Source organism: Ostrinia nubilalis, chromosome 3 (genome assembly GCF_963855985.1).
Source record: "Ostrinia nubilalis chromosome 3, ilOstNubi1.1, whole genome shotgun sequence".
NCBI classification, from domain to species: Eukaryota; Metazoa; Arthropoda; class Insecta; order Lepidoptera; family Crambidae; genus Ostrinia; species Ostrinia nubilalis.
The window spans coordinates 11,143,385-11,164,270 of record NC_087090.1 but is presented as its reverse complement, the minus strand read 5'-3'; the positions used below and the strand labels follow the sequence as shown (position 1 = coordinate 11,164,270).

Below are 20,886 nucleotides of genomic sequence, written 5' to 3'. Positions count from 1 at the left end.
ATTTTATAATATTATTATTCCAGATTTCATCCAGATTCCAGATCCCTCAAATTTGATTATTCACCCACTTTACGGTATCCAAAGTAGACAAATATCGTTGTCGATAAATAATCGCCATGGTATCTATTAATTTTGCTTTTTGCACGAAAAACCTTAGAATTTACATTTTATTTCGTGATTGTAAGTTAAAATTGTTTATTGCTCTAAATAACATGGTCGACACGGATACGGATGTTAAGTTCGATTATTATACGATTACGAGTCAATCATTTCATCTAGTTTTCGCACTTCTCTAGCTGAAATATGGCTGGTCTGTGGTTGTTTGTTTAAATGAATTTTATGAAGGCAAGCTCATGTGAAAAAGAAGCACCGTCGTGAAAATTGAATTAGCTAACACAAAACGATACGTTGATCAGCCAGCATTAACAGACAAATATCTACCGACTGTTGTGCCCAGTAGTTATCGTGTTCACTACGTCGTACAGTGATTCTGCTGTTCTGATCTTCAGGAGTTTGACAATATATTGGATCAAAGCTTCAAAGAAAAGAAATATTTGCTTCATCGGCGTTTCATTCTGAACATTATGATGAAGCTAGTAGACCAAGTTGTCAGGAGTTTTAAGGTGGCGAAGGTATTTCGAGAAAATACAGATAAAATAAACAGTATAGATTTCTCACCGAATGGTGAAACACTAATTTCATGCAGTGAAGATGATCAAATTGTGATATATGATTGCGAAAAAGGAACTCAAATGATTACAGTTAACAGTAAGAAATATGGAGTTGATCTGATACATTTCACCCATGCTAAAAACACAGCAATTCACAGTTCCACTAAAGTTGATGATACAATAAGATATTTGTCACTACATGACAACAAATACATAAGATATTTCCAGGGACACACCAAAAAAGTGGTTACACTCTGTTTATCTCCCATAGAAGACACTTTTTTATCAGGATCTTTGGACAAGACTTTACGACTCTGGGATTTACGCTCACCAAACTGTCAAGGGTTAATGCATTTATCAGGTAAACCAGTCGCAGCATATGACCCTGAGGGTCTTATATTTGCTGCAGGAGTAAATTCTGAAAGTATCAAATTATATGACTTGAGGTCTTTTGATAAAGGCCCATTTGTGACATTTAAACTAAATCAAGAAAAGGAGTGTGATTGGACAGGTTTAAAATTTTCACGGGATGGCAAAACAATGTTGATAAGTACTAATGGCTCAATTATACGTCTTGTTGATGCTTATCATGGAACCCCTCTACAAACCTTCACGGGACACCTGAATAATAAAGGAATTCCAATAGAAGCTTCATTCAGTCCAGATTCCCAATATATATTTAGTGGTTCAACAGATGGCAGGGTCCATGTTTGGAATGCTGACACTGGTTACAAAGTATGTGTCTTAAATGGAGACCATCCAGCACCAATACAATGTGTACAGTTTAATCCAAAATTTATGATGTTAGCATCAGCATGTACCAATATGGCATTCTGGTTGCCCACTGTTGATGATGTTTAAGAGGATATTCAGTGCTTTAGGTTATTAATTAATTTTCTAGAGGTACTCTACCTACATAATGAGAATTCTACACCTAGGTATAGGTAACTGTGCAGAAAACGGAAAAAACATCTATTGCATGTTTTATTGAATCTTGCAATCATGAGCAGACCTTGTAATGGTGATTTTATACATCCACCTCATATCTTGAGCCTTTACCTATATTTGTCTTGTGTAGTGTACTTTGTAGCTATTATGCTAGAAAGGCAGAAATTTATGGAACAGTATCTGTATTCATAAAGAATCCTCTTTAAATAAACACCAATGCACAGCTAAAAACATCTGAATGGTTTTGTAATTGGAGCTTGTCTAATAGATTTGTAAATGTTTCACAAATATATTTATTTGTGGATAAAAAAAAGCTTAAGTGAATTATTGGCATAGTACAATTTCATTAATCTAGCCACAAATAAGATGCATATTTTTCTAATTGAAGTTAAACTACATTTAAGTGTTTTAAACTTACACATAAGTTGTAAGTACTATTGTAATAAGTTAGTAACATTCAGCTATATGATAAAGAAGATGTATCTTAATTATATGTACCTACATTCCAATATTTTATACTTGTACTTACAAAACACATTTATGGCCTGCATTTAAGCTGGATTAATGTGATTGTACTTTGCATATTATTGTAGTTGCTATATATCTATTGTATTCTTAAAGCATAAAACTCATGATTTTATAAGCATATTTATCTTGCATACTTACCTATATCAATATTATGTAATAATCTGGACAGAGTAACTATTGATGTATTGATTTGTAGCAAATAAGGTCTATTAAACTCATTGAAACTACACCAAAGTTCATTATGTAAAACCAAAACATATCAGGAAGCTTATTTACCTGGGGTTCTACTTTGTTGGTACTTGATACTATTTAGTAAACAGTTGTCCCATCTAAATAAACTGAATATCTAAATTACCAACCAACCATTAAATTGGTTAAGTGGATTTTTTTTGGTGAATTAACATCCCATTTGTAGAATGTTATAATTAATTAATCACTCCCTCAGTACCTCTAACACGAAAAACTTTCGTCTTCGAATCATTTATTTGCGTATTCGACAAAATTCGATACTCAGCCTTCGAATGGCTTATTCCACTATTTGACGGGGATTGTCAACAGGGATTAGTGAACTTTTTAGTTCATTATTCCCCATTATAAGCTCCAATTGGCGTTAACGGGGATTAGTGAACAAAAAGTTCACTGTAGTGTAGTGTAGTAGTGAAAAGTGGAATAAGCCCTTCGAATTCAACGATAACGTGACGATCTCGATTGTCAAAATTAGTGTCGTGCAGTCATGCTACCATTTTTCATACAAGTTTACGTCACGTTCAGAGGGGCGCTGTTTATGTTTTCAAAATAAAGCTTTTGATGGCGAATCGAAGTCGAAAGTTTTTCGTGCTAGAGGTACAGAACAGAACAGAAGTCCTTGCTACTTACTTATATAATAAAATTTGTACATTACAAAACATGTTGGTACTATGTCATCAGAAATAGATGTTATAATTGACTGTACATTTTAACTGGAGGTTTCTGCCTAAGGCCTCAGCCTCGAACTTAGCGGGCAGCGGGGCGGCGGCGGCGGCGGCGCGGGAGCGGGGCGGGTAACGCAGACCCGTTCTCGAAACCAGCGGGCAGCTCGCGCGGCGCTTTAGCGGCGAAGTGTTGTGTTCGGGGTTGTGTTGTCGAGATATTTGTTTTTATTCGCAAACGAAATGTCTGAACAACGGCGACAATTTTATTTCGATTCAAATTTATTCCTAACGCTCGATTTATTGTGGGCAAAAGAAGGAGTGCGCTCCCCGCTCGATGCCCGCTCCCTCGCCGCTGCCCGCTCGTTGCCCGCTGCCGCGCCGCTGTTTTCGAGAACCGGTCCATTTGATTTTACGCATAAGATCCTGCCGCTCCCGCGCCGCCGCCGCCGCCGCCCCGCTGCCCGCTAAGTTCGAGGCTGAGGCCTAAAGGTGGACGCGCACCTGTCCGCGCCGCAGTCATCGCATTTCCTCATAGTCTCGCTCACTTGCAATCGTAATGTGTACCGTACGCGCTGCACCAGCTGCACACATCGAACGCGCTGAATTTCATGACGTCATCTGCCCCAGCTTTTTAGGGAATGCGGATCGTTCGGCGCGGATAGGTGCGCGATCGTAGATAAAGATTTATAAAATGTGACGCGGACAGGTGCGCGTCCGTCCACCTTTAGGCAGAAACCCTAGATAAAATAAACCACTATAAGGGCTTAGCCTAAGGGCGTAAATAGACGAATTAATAAGAATTATTTGGATGCTTCATGAAAATCATGAATGGTAATGTAAGTTGTCAACAAATTTAAAAGTTACTCTGTATTAATTATCTGTCTATCTATAATAATTATAATACCTAATTAATTATTCAACTGTACAATTTAGGCTTGGAATAAGTACTCACTCGTATTTACGTCGAAGTAAAATGATACTACATCCCATTGGTATCAATAATTATGATACTTGTACCGATTAGGTACTATAACCTTAGGCACTTAGGTTACATCAGTATCGAATAAGTATATCGATAGCTATTAGTCTAATTTTTAATTTGAGTTAATTTACTGCCGAACTTATTTATTTAGTACTTGTTAAGTAAAATCGTCGAACATTAACACTTTGACCAATAGAAATCCTAGAAAGTCTTTTTGACTAGGTACATTAGTCGATCCTACTGTCTTTTTGCATAACTCAGTTTGGTGAAATACAGACCCATTGATTCGAGGGTGATCTTATACGTTAAGGCAGGATTCACATTGACCGGTGCAAGTCGGCGCGCAGCGCAGCGTCCGTTCGGCCAAAAATGCGGTGGAACGCGCGTATCCGCTGGAATACGCTCGAAGCCGACCGGCTTCCGACGCATGCTCGCGCATCAGTTCATCAGTTGTATGCAGTTACGACTCAAGAACTTTTAATAAGACAGGATTCACGTATTCGTAATTTATAGACAATTTAAAATGAAGAACCAGAATGAAGTGTCCTTTTTAGGTGTGATTTCGAATTGTTGGGGAATGGTGTCAAATTGTCTATTCATTCGCGTTTCATCTCCAGTCGCGCGCGACTCGCGCTCCAATTTCATTCTAGCTGATGTGCAATGGACAAGTTTCCAATTTTTTTCTTTTCATAAAACTTGAAAATGTAAATAAAACTAATAATAATTGTGAAAGAATCATGAAAATATCTCTACAAATAAAAAAGTGACAGGGCCCTAAAGTTGCGCGTACAAATATTTGCGCCATTTTGATCGGTATAGTCACGACAGTCATTCGGAGTACAAACAGTAAATCACCCCTGGGCCCCGATTGCGCTAAATATTTTCAACTACAACGCGACTAGACGACGAACGAAATTATTCACATATAGTTCCAAAATACTGAACTGTCCTGTGCATGACATTGACAGTGGGGCGCCACCGTCAATACCGGATCGCTGGTTCCGATTTTTGCCATGTTGGAAACCATATAGTTGAACGATGGTAGCGCCCCCCTGTCATTGAGTTTGGTGGGACAGTTCAGCGTGGGTCAGCTATATTCGTATTGCGGTGTCGCTTTGACAGCTAGTTCAAACGAAAACAAAATGCAACTGTTGCTTCTTTGTGTAAAAGCTGAAAGAAAGCTACTTTTTCTCAAACTCAAGTCAAACTCCCTCACGAACATTGCTGTGGATAGTGAAAAAATACACTGCAGACCCACGATACCCCTGGTGGTATCGTGGGTCTCGTTAAAGAACTACACTTCAGACCTACGATACCCCTGGGAGTAAAGCTGACAAACGAGGACGGCGCGGGCGCGGCGCGCGGGGAGGGGGGCACATCGCGCGCACAGTGTTGTTTGTGCAATACCTCTATCAATTCTAAATTGATTTCATTGAACATGCAATAAAATGTATATCGTTCAAAATAAAAATAAAATAACAACAATTCATATCTACATACAACGAATAATTAATTAATAGCACTTATAAATTAACTTTTTGACTATAATTATGTATTTATTTTTTGTCCTGGTACTTTAATCTATGTTATTTGATGTGATAAAAAGATAATTTCATCTACCACGTTGTGTGCGACAATGATTCACATGATTAGTTTGCCCTTGGGAAAAAAAGAGATATTATCAATAATTTATATTTTTTTTATTCACCTAATATTAAATTTAGGCTATATTTTAATTGAACAGTTGCGCAGTTGAGCAGTCTAGTTGAGCAGTGGGGAAAAAAAGGAATTTACTGCGGTAAATAAAAGGTACCAGGGTATCATATCCTTATAGGAGCTATTATCAAATTCTTCTTGGTTGACCCGAGAAATAAATTATGTATTCACAAAATAGCTCCTATATGGTTATGTTGCCCTGGTACTTTACCTGATACTAATTAATCATCATACGAGTATGTAGGTATGAATTGTTGTTATTTTATTTTTATTTTGAACGATATAAATTTTATTGCATGTTCAATGAAATCAATTTAGAATTGATAGAGGTATTGCACAAACAACACTGTGCGCGCGATGTGCCCCCCTCCCCGCGCGCCGCGCCCGCGCCGTCCTCGTTTGTCAGCTTTACTCCCAGGGGTATCGTAGGTCTGAAGTGTAGTTCTTTAACGAGACCCACGATACCACCAGGGGTATCGCCAGGGGTATCGTGGGTCTGCAGTGAAAAAACACTAAATAAGGTAAGTGCCCCCTGCTTCGGTATATTAAGGCTCTTACGACTTTAACATTTTATTTAAAAATAACCAAGCATGATATCAGTATGAAAGCTTTTGTATGCTAAACTTTGGTCTTTTGACAGTAAGTTAATACATAATTTATAGTTATATAGTTTGAACTTTTTTTTATATTAATTGTTCTGCGGACCTCTTGTTTGGATCCTGTTTCGTGACAAAATTTTGCTCTGTTTCTAAGTTCGTGAACTCATGTCCCCTATTTCGGGATAAGGTTTTATGCATCCAGTTAGGATATTTAAATAATGATTAAGGGTTTAATAAATTGAAAAACGATAATAAAAATTTAGAATAAAATAATTAAGTGAAATTGACGATATTACTTACCTGAAATATTCATAAGAAATAATGTGTCTAGTAATATTTTGATTTGTTAATTCTAACAATATGTGAAAATATTTATATAACCATTAGTAATGTAGGGGGGGGGGGAACTTTACCCCCCCCCCCTTCGTACCCATGAAATATTGATTTGTTATTTCTAGCGATATGTGAAAATATTTATATAACCATTAGAAATGTGGAGGGGGACTTACCCCCCCCCCCTCCCCCTTCGTAGCCGTAAAATTTTGATTTGTTATTTGTAACACCCCTCCCCCTTCTCCCCATAATCCCACCCCTGGAGCTGTTTCAAGTGAGGGTAGCCCCCCCCCCCTCCTGAAAAGAACCCCAGATACGCCAATAACTCATAATAAAAAGTAAGTAATTAATTAATTTCTTAGGTAGGTAAGTATTAAAAACTAAAAAATATGTCGATTTCTTTAATGGTATGTGTCATAAAAGTACCTAACACCATACATTAACATATCACGAACTTGGAAAAAAGTAACAATAATACGGTTCCTTGTTTCGTGATACTGATTATTCCAAATTCCCCAAGTAAAATTCATGGATTATTGTCAAAATGTGTCAATTAACTATTATCTATCCCAGATACAATACAAATAAACAAAGATAAATAAAACAAATCGAAATAAAACCAAAATTATGCTGGTACTACTTAAGCTAATTTATCTTAAAATTGGTCATATATGTGAACTTCAAACTCGTATCATATAAATTCTAGTGAACGAAACATATACCGAATTTAGGTCATGAGAAACTTAAATAAATGCATTATTTGTTTCATAACTTACATTTAAATTATCATAAATAATTATTTAAAAACCAAGCATCAAAATGTTATCCATAATATCCTTGAATCGGTAGTGTCACGAAATAGGGGACACCCGAAAAATTATATGTTCGCTATTTCGTGAGTCAATTAATCGCAATTTTAAAGGAATTCTACGTTTTCATATAACTTTTTTCTAAGCCAAATCAATTGTCAAGGAACACATGAAACCACTATTACAAGTTTTATTTAAATGGACGTTCCTTCGCCTTTTTATAAGCTTAAGAAGTTGGAGCGCTAACCTTACGGTGAGAACAACCTTTGCAAGCCGCACGGCTGTTTTTGGCTCTCTGAGAGTTTGAAGCTTCGTATTGCTCTCATTTTTGGCGCCACAATGTTGGTACTTGGTTTTTTAGATAGCTTAAATAATAGAGTTTTTATAGTAATGAAGAATTTTTATAAATAATATTCCATTTGCTTATTATTTGAGCTAGAAAAAAAACTTACGAACTTACGTACTATCACGAACTAGTAGCCGTTTACCTTAAGGTGTTCGGACTTTTATTGGAAAGTGATTAATTCCGTTATTTCGTCTTTAACTCTTTACTTTACCGCGATACCGAATTTGCACCTCAGCTGGAATGAAAAACGGCGCGCAACTGGTGAAGAAGCGGCAATGAATTGGAGACGTTAAAAATTAGCCCAATCGGGGCTCTGTCTGGTCCAGTGCTGTTGACAGATCCATTTTTTTTTTAAATCTAGTAGTTTTTAATTTTTCAGCCAGGGTCACTCAAGATTATTTCTTAGTAAAAATATTGTAACCTTTTTTGACATATCTAAGACCGGTATCACGGTAAAGTTCTAACGGTAAAGCTAACAAAGACGAACAGATTTATGCACTTTTCATTAAAAGTCCGAACACCTTATTTTTTAAACTAAAATTACTAGAACACAGCAATTGTTCGTGAAGCGTTTGACTTGCGTTTGAGTAAAAGTAGATTTCTGTCAGCTTTTAGGCCGAGTCCGCACTACGGTTAGACCGCTGCCGCATGATTTTATAACCAAGTAATACCTACTAATGCAAACGTCCGCACTGCGGCATTTTCCCGCGTATACGTTTTAGGGCTTATTGGATTTGTCAAAAAGCGGATTTTCGTACGTCATTTCAATCGCGTTGCAGTTCGCTTCCGCACACTGTTAACTATCCATTTCCGTTTTTGCTCTCGCTCTCATCAAATGGTAATTCTTTGCGATAGAACGAGACGACATGACAGGTAATGGATAGTTAACACTGTTGCCGAAGCTTGTACTATGCAAAAAGCACCGAAATAATGTAGGTAGGTTTTATTAAGTACGCGAATACTTGGCTACACACGTCGCGATAGCGCAAATCTTCGTGTTATCGCGATGTGTGTGATCCAGTCCAGCAGACCCATGCGCAAGAGAAAGAAGTTCAAATCTTTTTTTTATTGTTGGAATTTGTAAGTACCTCTGTAGAAAAGTTGTTGTATATTTTGAGCTTTAATCAATCCTATCTGTTTGATCACCCACGAACCACGAATGGGTCACTTTTTATTTAAGTATGTAGGTACCTAAGTACTCAAGCATCAAAACACGAAATAATGTAACACTAAATTATTTTTTATGTTGTTAGTTAGTAGGTAAGTAACTAGTTTCAAGCCTAAAGTGTAGAAGAAAGCAAATCAATGTAGTCAGTAAATATAAATTAAAATGAGACTTTTTATCAATAAAAATAATTCAAATTCTGTTTCTGTTATTTTAATTCACAGGGCCTATGGGTTACCTACTAGACATAGCTGGGCACCGTTAATCAAATAGTTAACTTCGTTAATCGTTAAACCGTTAATAAAAAAATTAACTTCGTTAAACGTTAAAACGTTACATTTCGAAAGATTTAACGCAAGTTAACGTTAATCGTTAATCCGTTAACACATGATAAAACGAAAAAAATGATTGTATGCAAGGTTCAAATAATTTCGAAAGCTTGTATCGCGCATGGAATTTATTCCTCTTTTATGTTTGTGCTACAAGCTTTCGAAATTATTTGAACCTAGGCTTGAATAAGTACAATTATTTATTTGTTTTAGTACAACTGCATTTCAGAATAAAAGCTTGTTTTTAAAAAAGTTTTTTAATTATTATAATTTTATTTTACACTTTTTAGTTGTATCTCAATCTCAGAGCCTCAGGCCTTGGTACAATAGGCTAGTTTCCTAAAAAAATTTTTTTAGTCCGTCAATTTTAATATAAAAAAATATTGGACACGTATATTTTGAATTGTCAATCTAACAAATAATTACAAAGTTATAGGGCGTTGAAGACGTTGAAGTTCCGCGCGACGTCACGAAGTGCTGCACTTTTACGCACTCACTGACGTCACGGGCCTTTACTTTAGAACTTTGGCACGCTTTATCTCTTTAAATTTTCATTAGTTTTAAAAAGTTAAAAATACGTGTCGAGTAGTTTTGATAAAACTCTTGCTTTTTTACCCAGGAAACATCCCTATTACAATACAATTTAGCACCAAAGTGCTCGAAAAGACAAATCCAGCAAACCCAAACTCGATAAGTTTCCACCGTTTCGTTTAGGAATTCCTATGGCCACCTCCTGACTCCATCATCAGGACCCTGGACATTATCTCGTACTAAAGTGCTCGAAAAGACAAATTCAACGATCCCAAATTCGATGCGATGCCGCCGTTTCATTTAGGAGTTCCTATGGCCACCTCATGACTCCATCATCAGACCAGCTCAATGGTACCATAGCATTGCATTGTCATCGTACTTACATAAGTAATACCAAATTTCAGCTCAATCGGTTGAGGAAAACTGGTCTTAAATTCAGTTGCAAGAGTTGTTCCACACCTCAGATCATAGAAAGGGATTTCTTTCTATGATCTGAGTTCCACACGTTAATAGAAATGTTAACTTCGTTTATTAACGATTAACGGATTAACGAGTTAATGCCCAGCTATGCTACTAGATTATGAAAAGTTAAATCCTATACCTACAGTGTGTCCGGTCAGCTGCAGTGTCCGACCCGTTAGGGCGCAGTAATATGATCAATTTTATCGACAAATCCTATTTTCTCCACACTCCATTGGTTTTTGACTCTGGGTGTATTCCAGGGTTCGAAAATATCCTTATGATATACCTACAGTGTGAGTCACGTTAAAGTGTACATATAAAAATAGATGAAACTAGACCTATTTTTATCGACAAAAAAGAGGTCAAAAAATTTTGAGATTTTTTTTTAATTTTTTATAGATTTTTTTTTCTATCAATTACTTATTGTAAAGAAAACGTAATAACTTTTAAACAAAGCGGTATATCCTGATAAAATAAAAACTGTAATAATGCTAAATAACAGGCAATACTAAAAAAATACATAAAATACACAAAAAAGGCCAACAAATAATAAAAAATGATACTTTTTGAAAAAAAATCTGCTTTTAAATTCGTGTTTTTATGGTTATTTGATATATAACCGGTGGTTTTTATTACTTTGTATTATTCTCTATCGTATTACCTTCGTAAAACCAAAAATCGCATGTCTCTATCCCTATCACAACGTTTGCAATGATCGTTTGAACTAAATAGGTTTGTATTATCGGCCGTTTGGTGTAGTGGTTCGAAACGGACTACTATTCCGGAGGGAGCGGGTTCGATTCCCGCACAGTACAAACATTTGTGTGCATGAACATATTTGTTTGTATTGGACTGGGTGTTTTCTATGTATAGTAACTATGCATTTACAAAAAAAAAGTATTTAAGTATGTATGTTTAATACTTAGTATTATGTACAAGCTTTGCTTAGTTTGGGACTAGAAGCGCAGTGTAAAATGTCTAAGGATATTTATTTATTATTTATTTTATTTATTAACTTTTATCTCAAGAACAAAATCATTTTGACATAATAATATTTCCATACCTACATAATTCTTAATTTAAGAGTTATTCGAGAATTGGTGAAAATTAAATATCAGCCCCAAAACAAATATCTTTTCTATGGCAGAATACGTGTCGAAAGATGATTCAATGTTTAAAGTAGACACGCAGATATGAATTAATATGTAATAGAAAGAGAGGTCAATAAGTCAAAATGACTAGCATGCAACTACTCGCGTATAAATTGTAATCACGCACTTATTACAATACATACATGATTAGTCCGTATGCGTACTGGCGATGTATATTTTGGAGTAAGATAATTGACCTAAGTCACTAAAAAGTATACGCGAGCAGTACGCAGCATATGCGTACTGGTCGTGTATAGTTTGGAGGAGCTTAGTAAAAAAAGTCATCTCCAAACTATACTCGATTAGTTTCACACCCTTGCGTTCTGGCTATGTATAGAACGGAAAGACGCGGGCGCGCCATTCAACGCTTAGTTAACAACGAAACTGAAAATGGCTCTAGATCTGTAATTTTGATAAAGACAAGTTAGATTTCAAATAAAAACAAAAGATTTCGAAGTAAAACAAGCATTTTAGTTCAAATTAAAATTGTCTCTACCTGTAGCGGAGAATAATGTTGTGGCAGGCCTTTGTTCAAACGATCATAGCAAATGTTGTGATAGGGATAGAGACATGCAATTTTTAGTTTTACAAAGATAATACGATAGAGAATAATAAAAAGTAATAAAAACCACCTGTTATACGGGGATTTTTTGGAGAAATTTATCAAATAACCAAAAAAATACGAATTTATAAGCAGATTTTTTTCAAAAAGTATCATTTTTTATTATTTGTTGGCATTTTTTGTGTATTTTATGTATTTTTTTTAGTATCGCCTGTTATTTAGCATTATTACTGTTTTTATTTTATCAGAATATACCTCTTAGTTTAAAAGTTATTACGTTTTCTTTACAATAAGTAATTGGAAGAAAAAAAATTCTATAAAAAATTTAAAAAAAATCTCAAAAAATTTTTGACCTCTTTTTTGTCGATAAAAATAGGTCTAATTTCATCTATTTTCATATGTACACTTTAACGTGACTCACACTGTATATCCGATATAATATCGGATATACACTACTTTTTTATCACCGGAAAAATTTTAACAGGTTACGTAGAAATGTGTGAAAATTATAAAGTAAAAAAAAAAAGTTAAATTTTTATAAAGTTATTTTTTTTATTAAATTTTCTTTAGTCCCTATTTTACGCGTCACAGCTGGGCCACTCCGCTGCTCGTTCATTCAGTAGAGTAGTCGTACGCGCTCGCACATTGATCTGTCTGTCTCGCTCACGCCTTGACCACGCTTCCAGTGTTATTATTACTAACTTAGACCAGAGCCCCGATTACGGTAACTTTTATAACGTCTACAATCCAGACGCGTTTCTGATTCTGCGATACGATTGGTCAAAACAGCTGACGTACGCTGTTGAACGACCAATCGTATCGCAGAATCGAGAAGCGTGTCTGGATTGTTGACGTTAAGAATTACCGTAATCGGGGCTCAGGCCTGGCTCACTCCGCGCGGTACATCCGATAATTACCTACAGCGAAGCGCCCCGCCGGCGGGTATTATATCAGTCGAGTGTCACGCGCGCGCCCGTCAGGACGCTGGCGTGCGTTGTAGTATGATTATAATTTTATGATCGAAGTATTATTTAAAAATGGACATAAAGAGAAAGAAATATTGTGCGGCGTTCGGGTGTTAAAATTCGAAAAGAAATCTAACGGATTTATCTTTTTTTTTCGCTTCCCAAAGATGCTAAAAGGTATGTTGGCCATGTAGGTAATCAATAATTCTTAGGATAGTATAGGAACCTAACCTACCATGACTACTGCTCAGAATTCGTTCGTTCGTTTCAGCCAAATGACGTCCACTGCTGGACAAAGGCCTTGTTTTCCATAATGAATGCATACTTACCTACATACGTACCTCATTACAAATAAGTAAGTAGATTAATTATTTTTTCACTAGACAGCAACCCTAACAGCGTAAGAAGAGTTCAGAGTAGAGGTGGGCGCCGATATAAAATTGGCCGGCGGCGGCGCGCCGACTTTTTGACCTCGGCGGCGGCGGCGTCGGCGGCGTGACCTTGTTTGACCTTTGTTCATTAGGTATTTTTTTTAAAATCTGCTTTTTTAGTATCTGTCGTCAAGACTAATCAGGTGATATGCAGTTGGTTGGGGTTTGAGCCACTAAAGCAGTGGTTTACCCTAGTAAATTAGCTCTCTTGATCATAGATACTTTGATATTTGGATAGCGGGTTTGGCTGAGATCAGGTTCTCGTGTATTTCCTAAAGGCGAGCGTACCAATGTGCCGATAAAAGTACCCTTAACATGTATTTTTGAGCTCTTTGGAGGCACATAGTTAATGTTGGATTAGCTGTCACGTCTTAAATGATAATATGGTGAGACTTCGGGGCTTAATTACATGCGCCACTTGGTCAGCGAAGCAGCTGACATTGCAAAAGTCTAGTCACTTTAAGATCACAGTTACATTTGAGGAATGCCGCAGCTTTCTGGTGTCTGGGCTACTTTACTAGTAGATGTTATAGAGTATCGGACCAAATACAGAGTCCTGGGGTACTCCAGCTCTGCAGCTAAAAAGAGAAGATTTTGTCACCGAGTTTGATTTAAAACTGTCTGTCACTGAGATAAGAATCCATCAGCAGGAGTGTGCTAGAAGGTACTTTTTAATTTCAAAGAGTAGTCCTTTATGATAAACCCAGCTGAAGCCGCAGCGAAAGCAGACGTACAGGATTCTTTATTTTTCAAACATTGTACTGATTATGGTTGGTATGGTTTCTGCCAAAATTTATGGTCGGGTATACTATATTACATTTGTCATACTTAGGCAAGGGAATAAACGAGCAAGAATGATAATTTTAACAATACAAATGTCAGATTAATTGAGCGATAAGAGAATTCGTTAGGCGACTTGCCAGCCTTATGGATAATTTCCAAAGTTAAGAGACTTGCGAGGTTCTTCTCACTCAGTGTGGTCATTGTCAAGACCATGGACTTCATGGTGATCAGATTAAATGCAAGTGCTTTACGAGGGTCCATTTTGGCTATTTCTTTAGCTTAGCCATCTCTCTTAGCGTCAGTTCTTTCGTTTCAGCCGAAAGACGTCCTGTGCCGCTCGCATCCAGGCACTTCCTGTGACCTTCCCCAAATCGTCGGTCCACCTAGTGGGAGGCCTGCCCACGCTACGTCTTCCGGCTCGTGGTTGCTACTCAAAAACTTTACTGCCCCAGCGGCCATCAGCTCTACGAGATATGTGGCCCGCCCACTGCCACTTGATTTTAACGATTCTATGGGCTATGTCAGTCACTTTGTCCTCCTGCGTCTTTCGTCCTCAATTAGCGTAGTAGGAATCAATCTTCTACTTTGAACTTGAGGAGGGTAAGCGGAAACATGGCGGTCAACTCCTCAGATAGTCAAGTACAAAGATATCCAGAAGCAGCATACGAAAAGATGCAAAATGAGCCCTCTCAAATCACAATGGGAAGGCCGAGTCCGCGAATTCAACGAGCAACGCACAACTGAACTCGGCGCAAAACGCGATTATGTAAATCCCGTCCATCTGCCGCCATTCACTACAATTATGTTGGCGGCGGGTAACTTTACTCTCTACTAACTAACTAACTCTCAGTGTGCGAGGAGTTTGCCGCGAAGATCGGCTATGTAAGCCATCTTCGGACGCACCAGCGCCGCTAAGACAGCTAAGTCGAAGTGGTCACCATGACCGAAATCGGTCGGATGAATCAGCATCATCAGTAGGAATCAAAGACAGGCATAGCTGCAAGTCTCGGATCAAGTCCAATGCTTGATCTTATTAATTTTTTTGATTGAATTGTGGATTTTTTGGATTATCCGTGTCAATGGGTTTAAATAAACCGCGTGTCATGTAGCAAAGGTCTGAGATTTTTCTTGTCAGTTCGCACTCATGTTTTACCGGACCTAATAAGCAGAGAACACTTTGAGGGAGGTACTTTGTTGCCTTCCAGAGGTTGTGGTACCCATTTGCATTCCGAGACATATTTGCCAATCTCTGTGTGAGTGATTCGCTTAAAGTATATTCCAATAGTGTGGGTTATCTTGAGGGACCGGCGCCTCTTGCGATCAATTATTTACTAGACCAAGCAGTAACTTGAATAATGTACTTGATTAACTGTTAATATAGTTAGTATTAAGGTATTCAATCAATTATTAGTATATCAATGGCATTAAGTTCGCCTTGTGTACAATTTATATGGCATTAAAGAATAAATATTATAGTTAGTTCTTCTGTTATATGGTTTACTGATGGGTCAAAAATGGGCCCTAACGTAGGCTTTGGCGTGTATGGAGAGCAGCCGAAGCTTAGGCTTTCTCAAAGCCTGGGTAAATTTGCCTCTATCTTTCAGAAGTCTACGCCATTATTGAATGTGCGGGAGCTAACCTGCGAAAAAAATATGCCAACGACATAATTTACATTAACTCAGACAGTCAGGCCGCGCTGATGGCCTTAAACTCCAACTTAATCACCTCAAAGTTGGTAGAAAACTGCATGAGTCGACTGAATACCCTAGGAAAACGTAACAGAGTAACGCTGAGATGGGTTCCAGGTCACGCGGGAATCGTGGACAATGAAAATGCCGACGAACTGGCCAGAGCGGGAGCGGAGGGAACACAATATGGTCCAGAACCCTTTTGTGGCATTCTCAAAAGTCTCGCTCGAATGACCCTGGAGAACATCTATTTAAACAAATCCTTTTAGGCATGGTCAGATACGCTAGGATTAACTCATTCCAAAGCTCTTATATAGGCTTTTGCCTATCACCGAAAATGCTCTAAGCAGATCATAGGACTGAGTAGGATCAAAATGCGCATCTCAGTTCGAGCCTTCACTGGACACAGCAGCTTAAAAAGCACTTGTCCACTATGGGACTGTCCGAATCCAAGAACGTGCAGGATGTGCCAAGAGGCAGATGAAACGCCACTACACATTCTCACGGACTGCGGACCTTTGATGCGCAAGCGGAGCTTACACCTGGGCAAACACATCCTAAGCCCACAAGATGTAAAACATATCGCCCCTCAAAAGATACTGCAATTCCTAATGGATGCAGGACTCGGAGGCGAACTTTAAGGAAAATAGCGGCGATCACAAATTCACAATAGATCGGTACCGGTCGCAGTGATACTAGGACTTTATTGAACTAGAATAGCCGCTCAACTCAATAAAAAAATAGTTCTTCTGCGTTTGAAACACAAATTAGTACAGTATAGGAGAGGAATAAATTTCAAATAGTTTGTACAGTATCAGTATCGGCGCGCCGACAGCTGGTCGTCGGCGGCGGCGGCGTGAAAAAATTCGCGGCGGCGGCGGCGCGCCGGCGTGGCGCCCACCTCTAGTTCAGAGGCACGCAATAGAAATAGACAAAACTTGTAGGTGAATAAAATTGTAGGTACGTAGTGCTGTGCGAGCTAAATTCCACTGTATCGCGTCGTAGCAAGACTCGCATTTATTTAAATCGTCTTGCGGAGTAATCCTTCTGTACCTGTACTATTACTTATTCTGTGCTTAGACCATTTTAATGCAACATTTCAAGTAATTTTGAGTTCTAATAAGTGTTTCATTACACTTACGTACTTCTTTACGTGGTATTCTGACTGTTAACACTAATTGTAAGTTAATAATACACTACCTACCTACTGTGAATACGTTACGAATACACACCAATGTGTCGTTACGAGGCTACTACGACTTTAAAAGAAATTTGTAATTCAAAGATCTGCCAAAACAGCGGCTTTCAGTGTTATCATCACAGAATAATAATAATGTATTACTTAGCTACCTATCTTAGGCTATTTTTATTGCAACATTTCAAGTAGGTAATTAGAATTGTAATTAAACGCAGGGCAAAGGACGAAAACAGTAATTTAGTAATTACGTAATACGTCACGTTGTATTTCTGTGAGTTTTTAACACTAGTTAATAATAATACCTACTGTGTAACTCCAATTGAGATCGCGCGTCGTTCGTAGTTCGTGAATTTAAGATCCGCCATAACAGCTGAGTGGTGCGATTTCTTACAAAACTTGCGCCCAAACAGCAAATCTAGTATGAAAATCATCAAACTTCTGATGCTCGTAACTCAGTTCAGACTGAGTTTAGAGGTATACATGTCATACTAAGTTTGGTTTATTACACTATTTTGTAATCAAAAAACAAGGTTTGGTCGATGGCCGCGCGAAAAAAAAAAGACGCCAATTTCCGGCATTGTCTTTTTGAGTAGCTTTATTTAACTTTTTTTTTGCATAAATAGGATCAGTATCAATAACTCATTACCCAGAATTTTTTTTTTCGGTGATAAAAATGTAGTGGTGTATATCATAAATATCCTTATGATATACAGGGTGTCCCGTAATGTAACGTCAAGCCGGAACTGGGTGTTGAGGCAAGTTGTGCTGGTTATCAGAAAAATATAAAAAAAAATCTATGTGGCATATTTTCAAAATAATAAGGCATTTAAAAAAAATCTAAAAATTCTACTCCAGGTGACGGTCCTTTTACTCGTGTTGCCACAAATCTTCACATTTTCCAAATTTTTTTTTGTTATCTAACCCTGAATAATGCTTCTCTAAATGAGGATCATTTCGATTTTTAGCTGTGAATGCAGATTTATAGGGCTAAGAAATCCTTAATACACAGTCCAAAAATTTTTGTTCTACGACAAAAATTGACGAAGTTATGGCCAAATTACTAAAAAAGTTCACTGACCGCCCGGCGCGGGGACGATGACGTCATTATATCCGATCCGAACGCTGCCGGCGTACTGCGTGGATAGAAAATATTTTTTTCTAGCCAAACTATCAGTTTTAGAGAAAAACTTGTAATGACATTTATTCATCAGAATAAAGTAAGCTATCGATAGGTAATTTTAAAAAATAGAAATTGTGAAAAATAACGCAAAAAATCCATACGCTCATACGATTCAATGGAACGCAGAGACGCGATTGGGGTCTCCGCGGTGGTATATTTGGCGATTTATTCAAATAAAGTGTTCATAAAGTGTTGTCTTCTTCCAAGTAAAATATAAAAATGTATAAGTATTAATTTATTTACTTCTAACAATAAATAATAAATAAATAATAATAAATAAATCTTTGGACAATTTCACACAGCGCCAGCTAGCCCCATAGTAAGCAACTTAATGCTTGTGTTATGGGTGCTAGCTTAACGGATATACTACTTATATACTTTTTTTTTAAATACATAAATATTATACATAGTCACACCCAGACCCGTCACAGAAATTAAAATTCATCATTTCAATTTCTGCCCGGCCGGGAATCGAACCCGGGACCTCTCGGCATAGTAGTCCGTTCTGAACCACTACACCAAACGGCCGACAAATAAGGTATAGCTGAGGCAGATACACTCTGCCTAGGCTACATACAAGACATTGCTATGAAGATCATTTCGATGTACACGCAATACCTACCTGTTATTAGGCTTGCCCCTCATACACCCCCCCCCCATGCCAGAAACTGGGTATGACTTGACCCCCCCCCCAGGCCAGAAGCTGGGTAAGGCTTGCCCCTCCCCCAGGCCATAAGCATAAGCTGGATATGACTCCCCTTCGGCCAGAAGCTGGTTATGACACCCCCCCCCCCATGCCAGAAACTGGGTATGAATTGATCCCTCCCCCTCCCCCCAGCCCAAAGCTGGGTAAGGCTTGCCCCTCATACACCCCCCCCCCCATGCCAGAAACTGGGTATGACTTGACCCCCCCCCCCCCCCCCCAGGCCAGAAACTGGGTATGACTTGCCTCTCCCCCCTCCCACCAAGGCCAGAAGCTGTTTAAGGCTTGCCCCTCCCACCAGGCTATAAGCTGGGTATGACTAATCCCCCCCCTCTCCCCCCCCAGGCCAGAAACTGGGTATTATTAGCATCATATTATGTATTATTATGTTCAATACAAACAATCATTAAGTTACACTCACCCCAACCGCGTCTCCGCATTGCATCGAATCCTATGAAAATGTGGTTTTTGGACATAGCGATACTTATTTTTCACAATTTTTATTTTTTAAAATTACTGGTCGATAGGTTACTTTATTTTGATGAATAAATGTTATTAAAAGTTTTTTTTCTAAAACTGATAGTTTAGCTGGAAAAAAATATTTTCCATCCCAATAGTACGCCGGCTGCGCTCGATTCGGATATAGTGACGTCACGCGGCCCTGCGTACGTTGACTTTTAGCGGCAAAAACGGCCTATGTTTATTACTTAATATCTTCGTAAGTAATGGTCCGATTTGGATAATTCAAAAAGATATATCTTTCTTATGTCTTAAAGATTAACGTAGATACTAGTTTTATTGAATTATTGTTATCAAAATAACAAAACCAGCTGCTCCAGCTTGGATGAAAAAAATACATAATTCCCAAAAAAAATTTCAAAATAAAAATTTTGCCTAGTTTAAACTGACTGTCCTGAAAAAAAAAAGTACTACGCGAGTGTGGCAAGTGACGTCATAATTTGGCGCATTTAGTAAGGATTCCAAAATGGTATAACACTTTGTAAAATCTTGCTGTAATTGTCGACAATTTTTGTTTATTGGAAATAATCCCGTTTTTAACTTTATCTACCTTGGTTAAAAATATTATTCTAATGTGCCCAAAATTAAAGTTTCTGGCTTAAGTGAGGTGGAGAAGCCATTTTAAAAGGTATGAGCGGGACGGAGAGGGCCATCTTACCAGGCAGGGATGTTATGGATATCCGTAACCGTAACCGAAACTATCGGATATCCGAAATAAAAAAATATCCATAACCGTAACCGAAACTGATTCAAAAGTTACGGATAGTTTCGGATAAAGGCGGAGTCTAAGGGTACAATTCCAAACTGCAAAACTCTAAGAAATCTGCAGTATACACGCCGCAGCTGCAATGCCGCGCTGCCGATTTCATAGTTTTGCAGTTTGCGGTCTGCGGCCCGTCTTGGAATTGTACCTTAAATCTTAATATTTGTTACCAACTTGTCTGGCATTCGCTGGCACCATCTAATATGCCAGCCTGTTTTACCTTTATCATACATAGGTGTCGTCTTAGTTGGTACATAAAGTAGCTATGTGGGTCACGCTCACGCAGCATCTTGCTATTTGTATTACCTACATTTTTGAAATTCTAATAATTCCGTAACCGAAATTATCCGAAACTTTCGGATAATCTGAAATGATTTCATATCCGTGACCGTAACCGAAACCGGTATAATATTATTCTAATATCCGTAACCGTATCCATAACCGAAACTTCATATCCTTATTATCCCTGACCAAGTACAAGTGCAGGCAGAACAGGTAGTAAAGGCGCGCGCGCACGGGTGACTTTTGTCACAGTATGTCAACTACTATTACTGTCATGGTGACACAAGTTTCTGTGACTGACTGTACGGTAGTCAGTCACAGAAACTTGAAT

General features: G+C 37.9%; 1 protein-coding gene across 1 annotated transcript; it reads left to right on the top strand.

The window, feature by feature from the left end:
- The first annotated feature begins 285 nt into the window (after nucleotides 1–285).
- LOC135087935 (WD repeat-containing protein 82) lies at nucleotides 286–1,852 on the top strand. The gene has a single exon (XM_063982794.1). The coding sequence runs from the start codon at nucleotides 585–587 to the stop codon at nucleotides 1,530–1,532; it is 948 nt and encodes a 315-aa protein (XP_063838864.1). The 5' UTR covers nucleotides 286–584; the 3' UTR covers nucleotides 1,533–1,852.
- The last annotated feature ends 19,034 nt before the right edge of the window (nucleotides 1,853–20,886 follow it).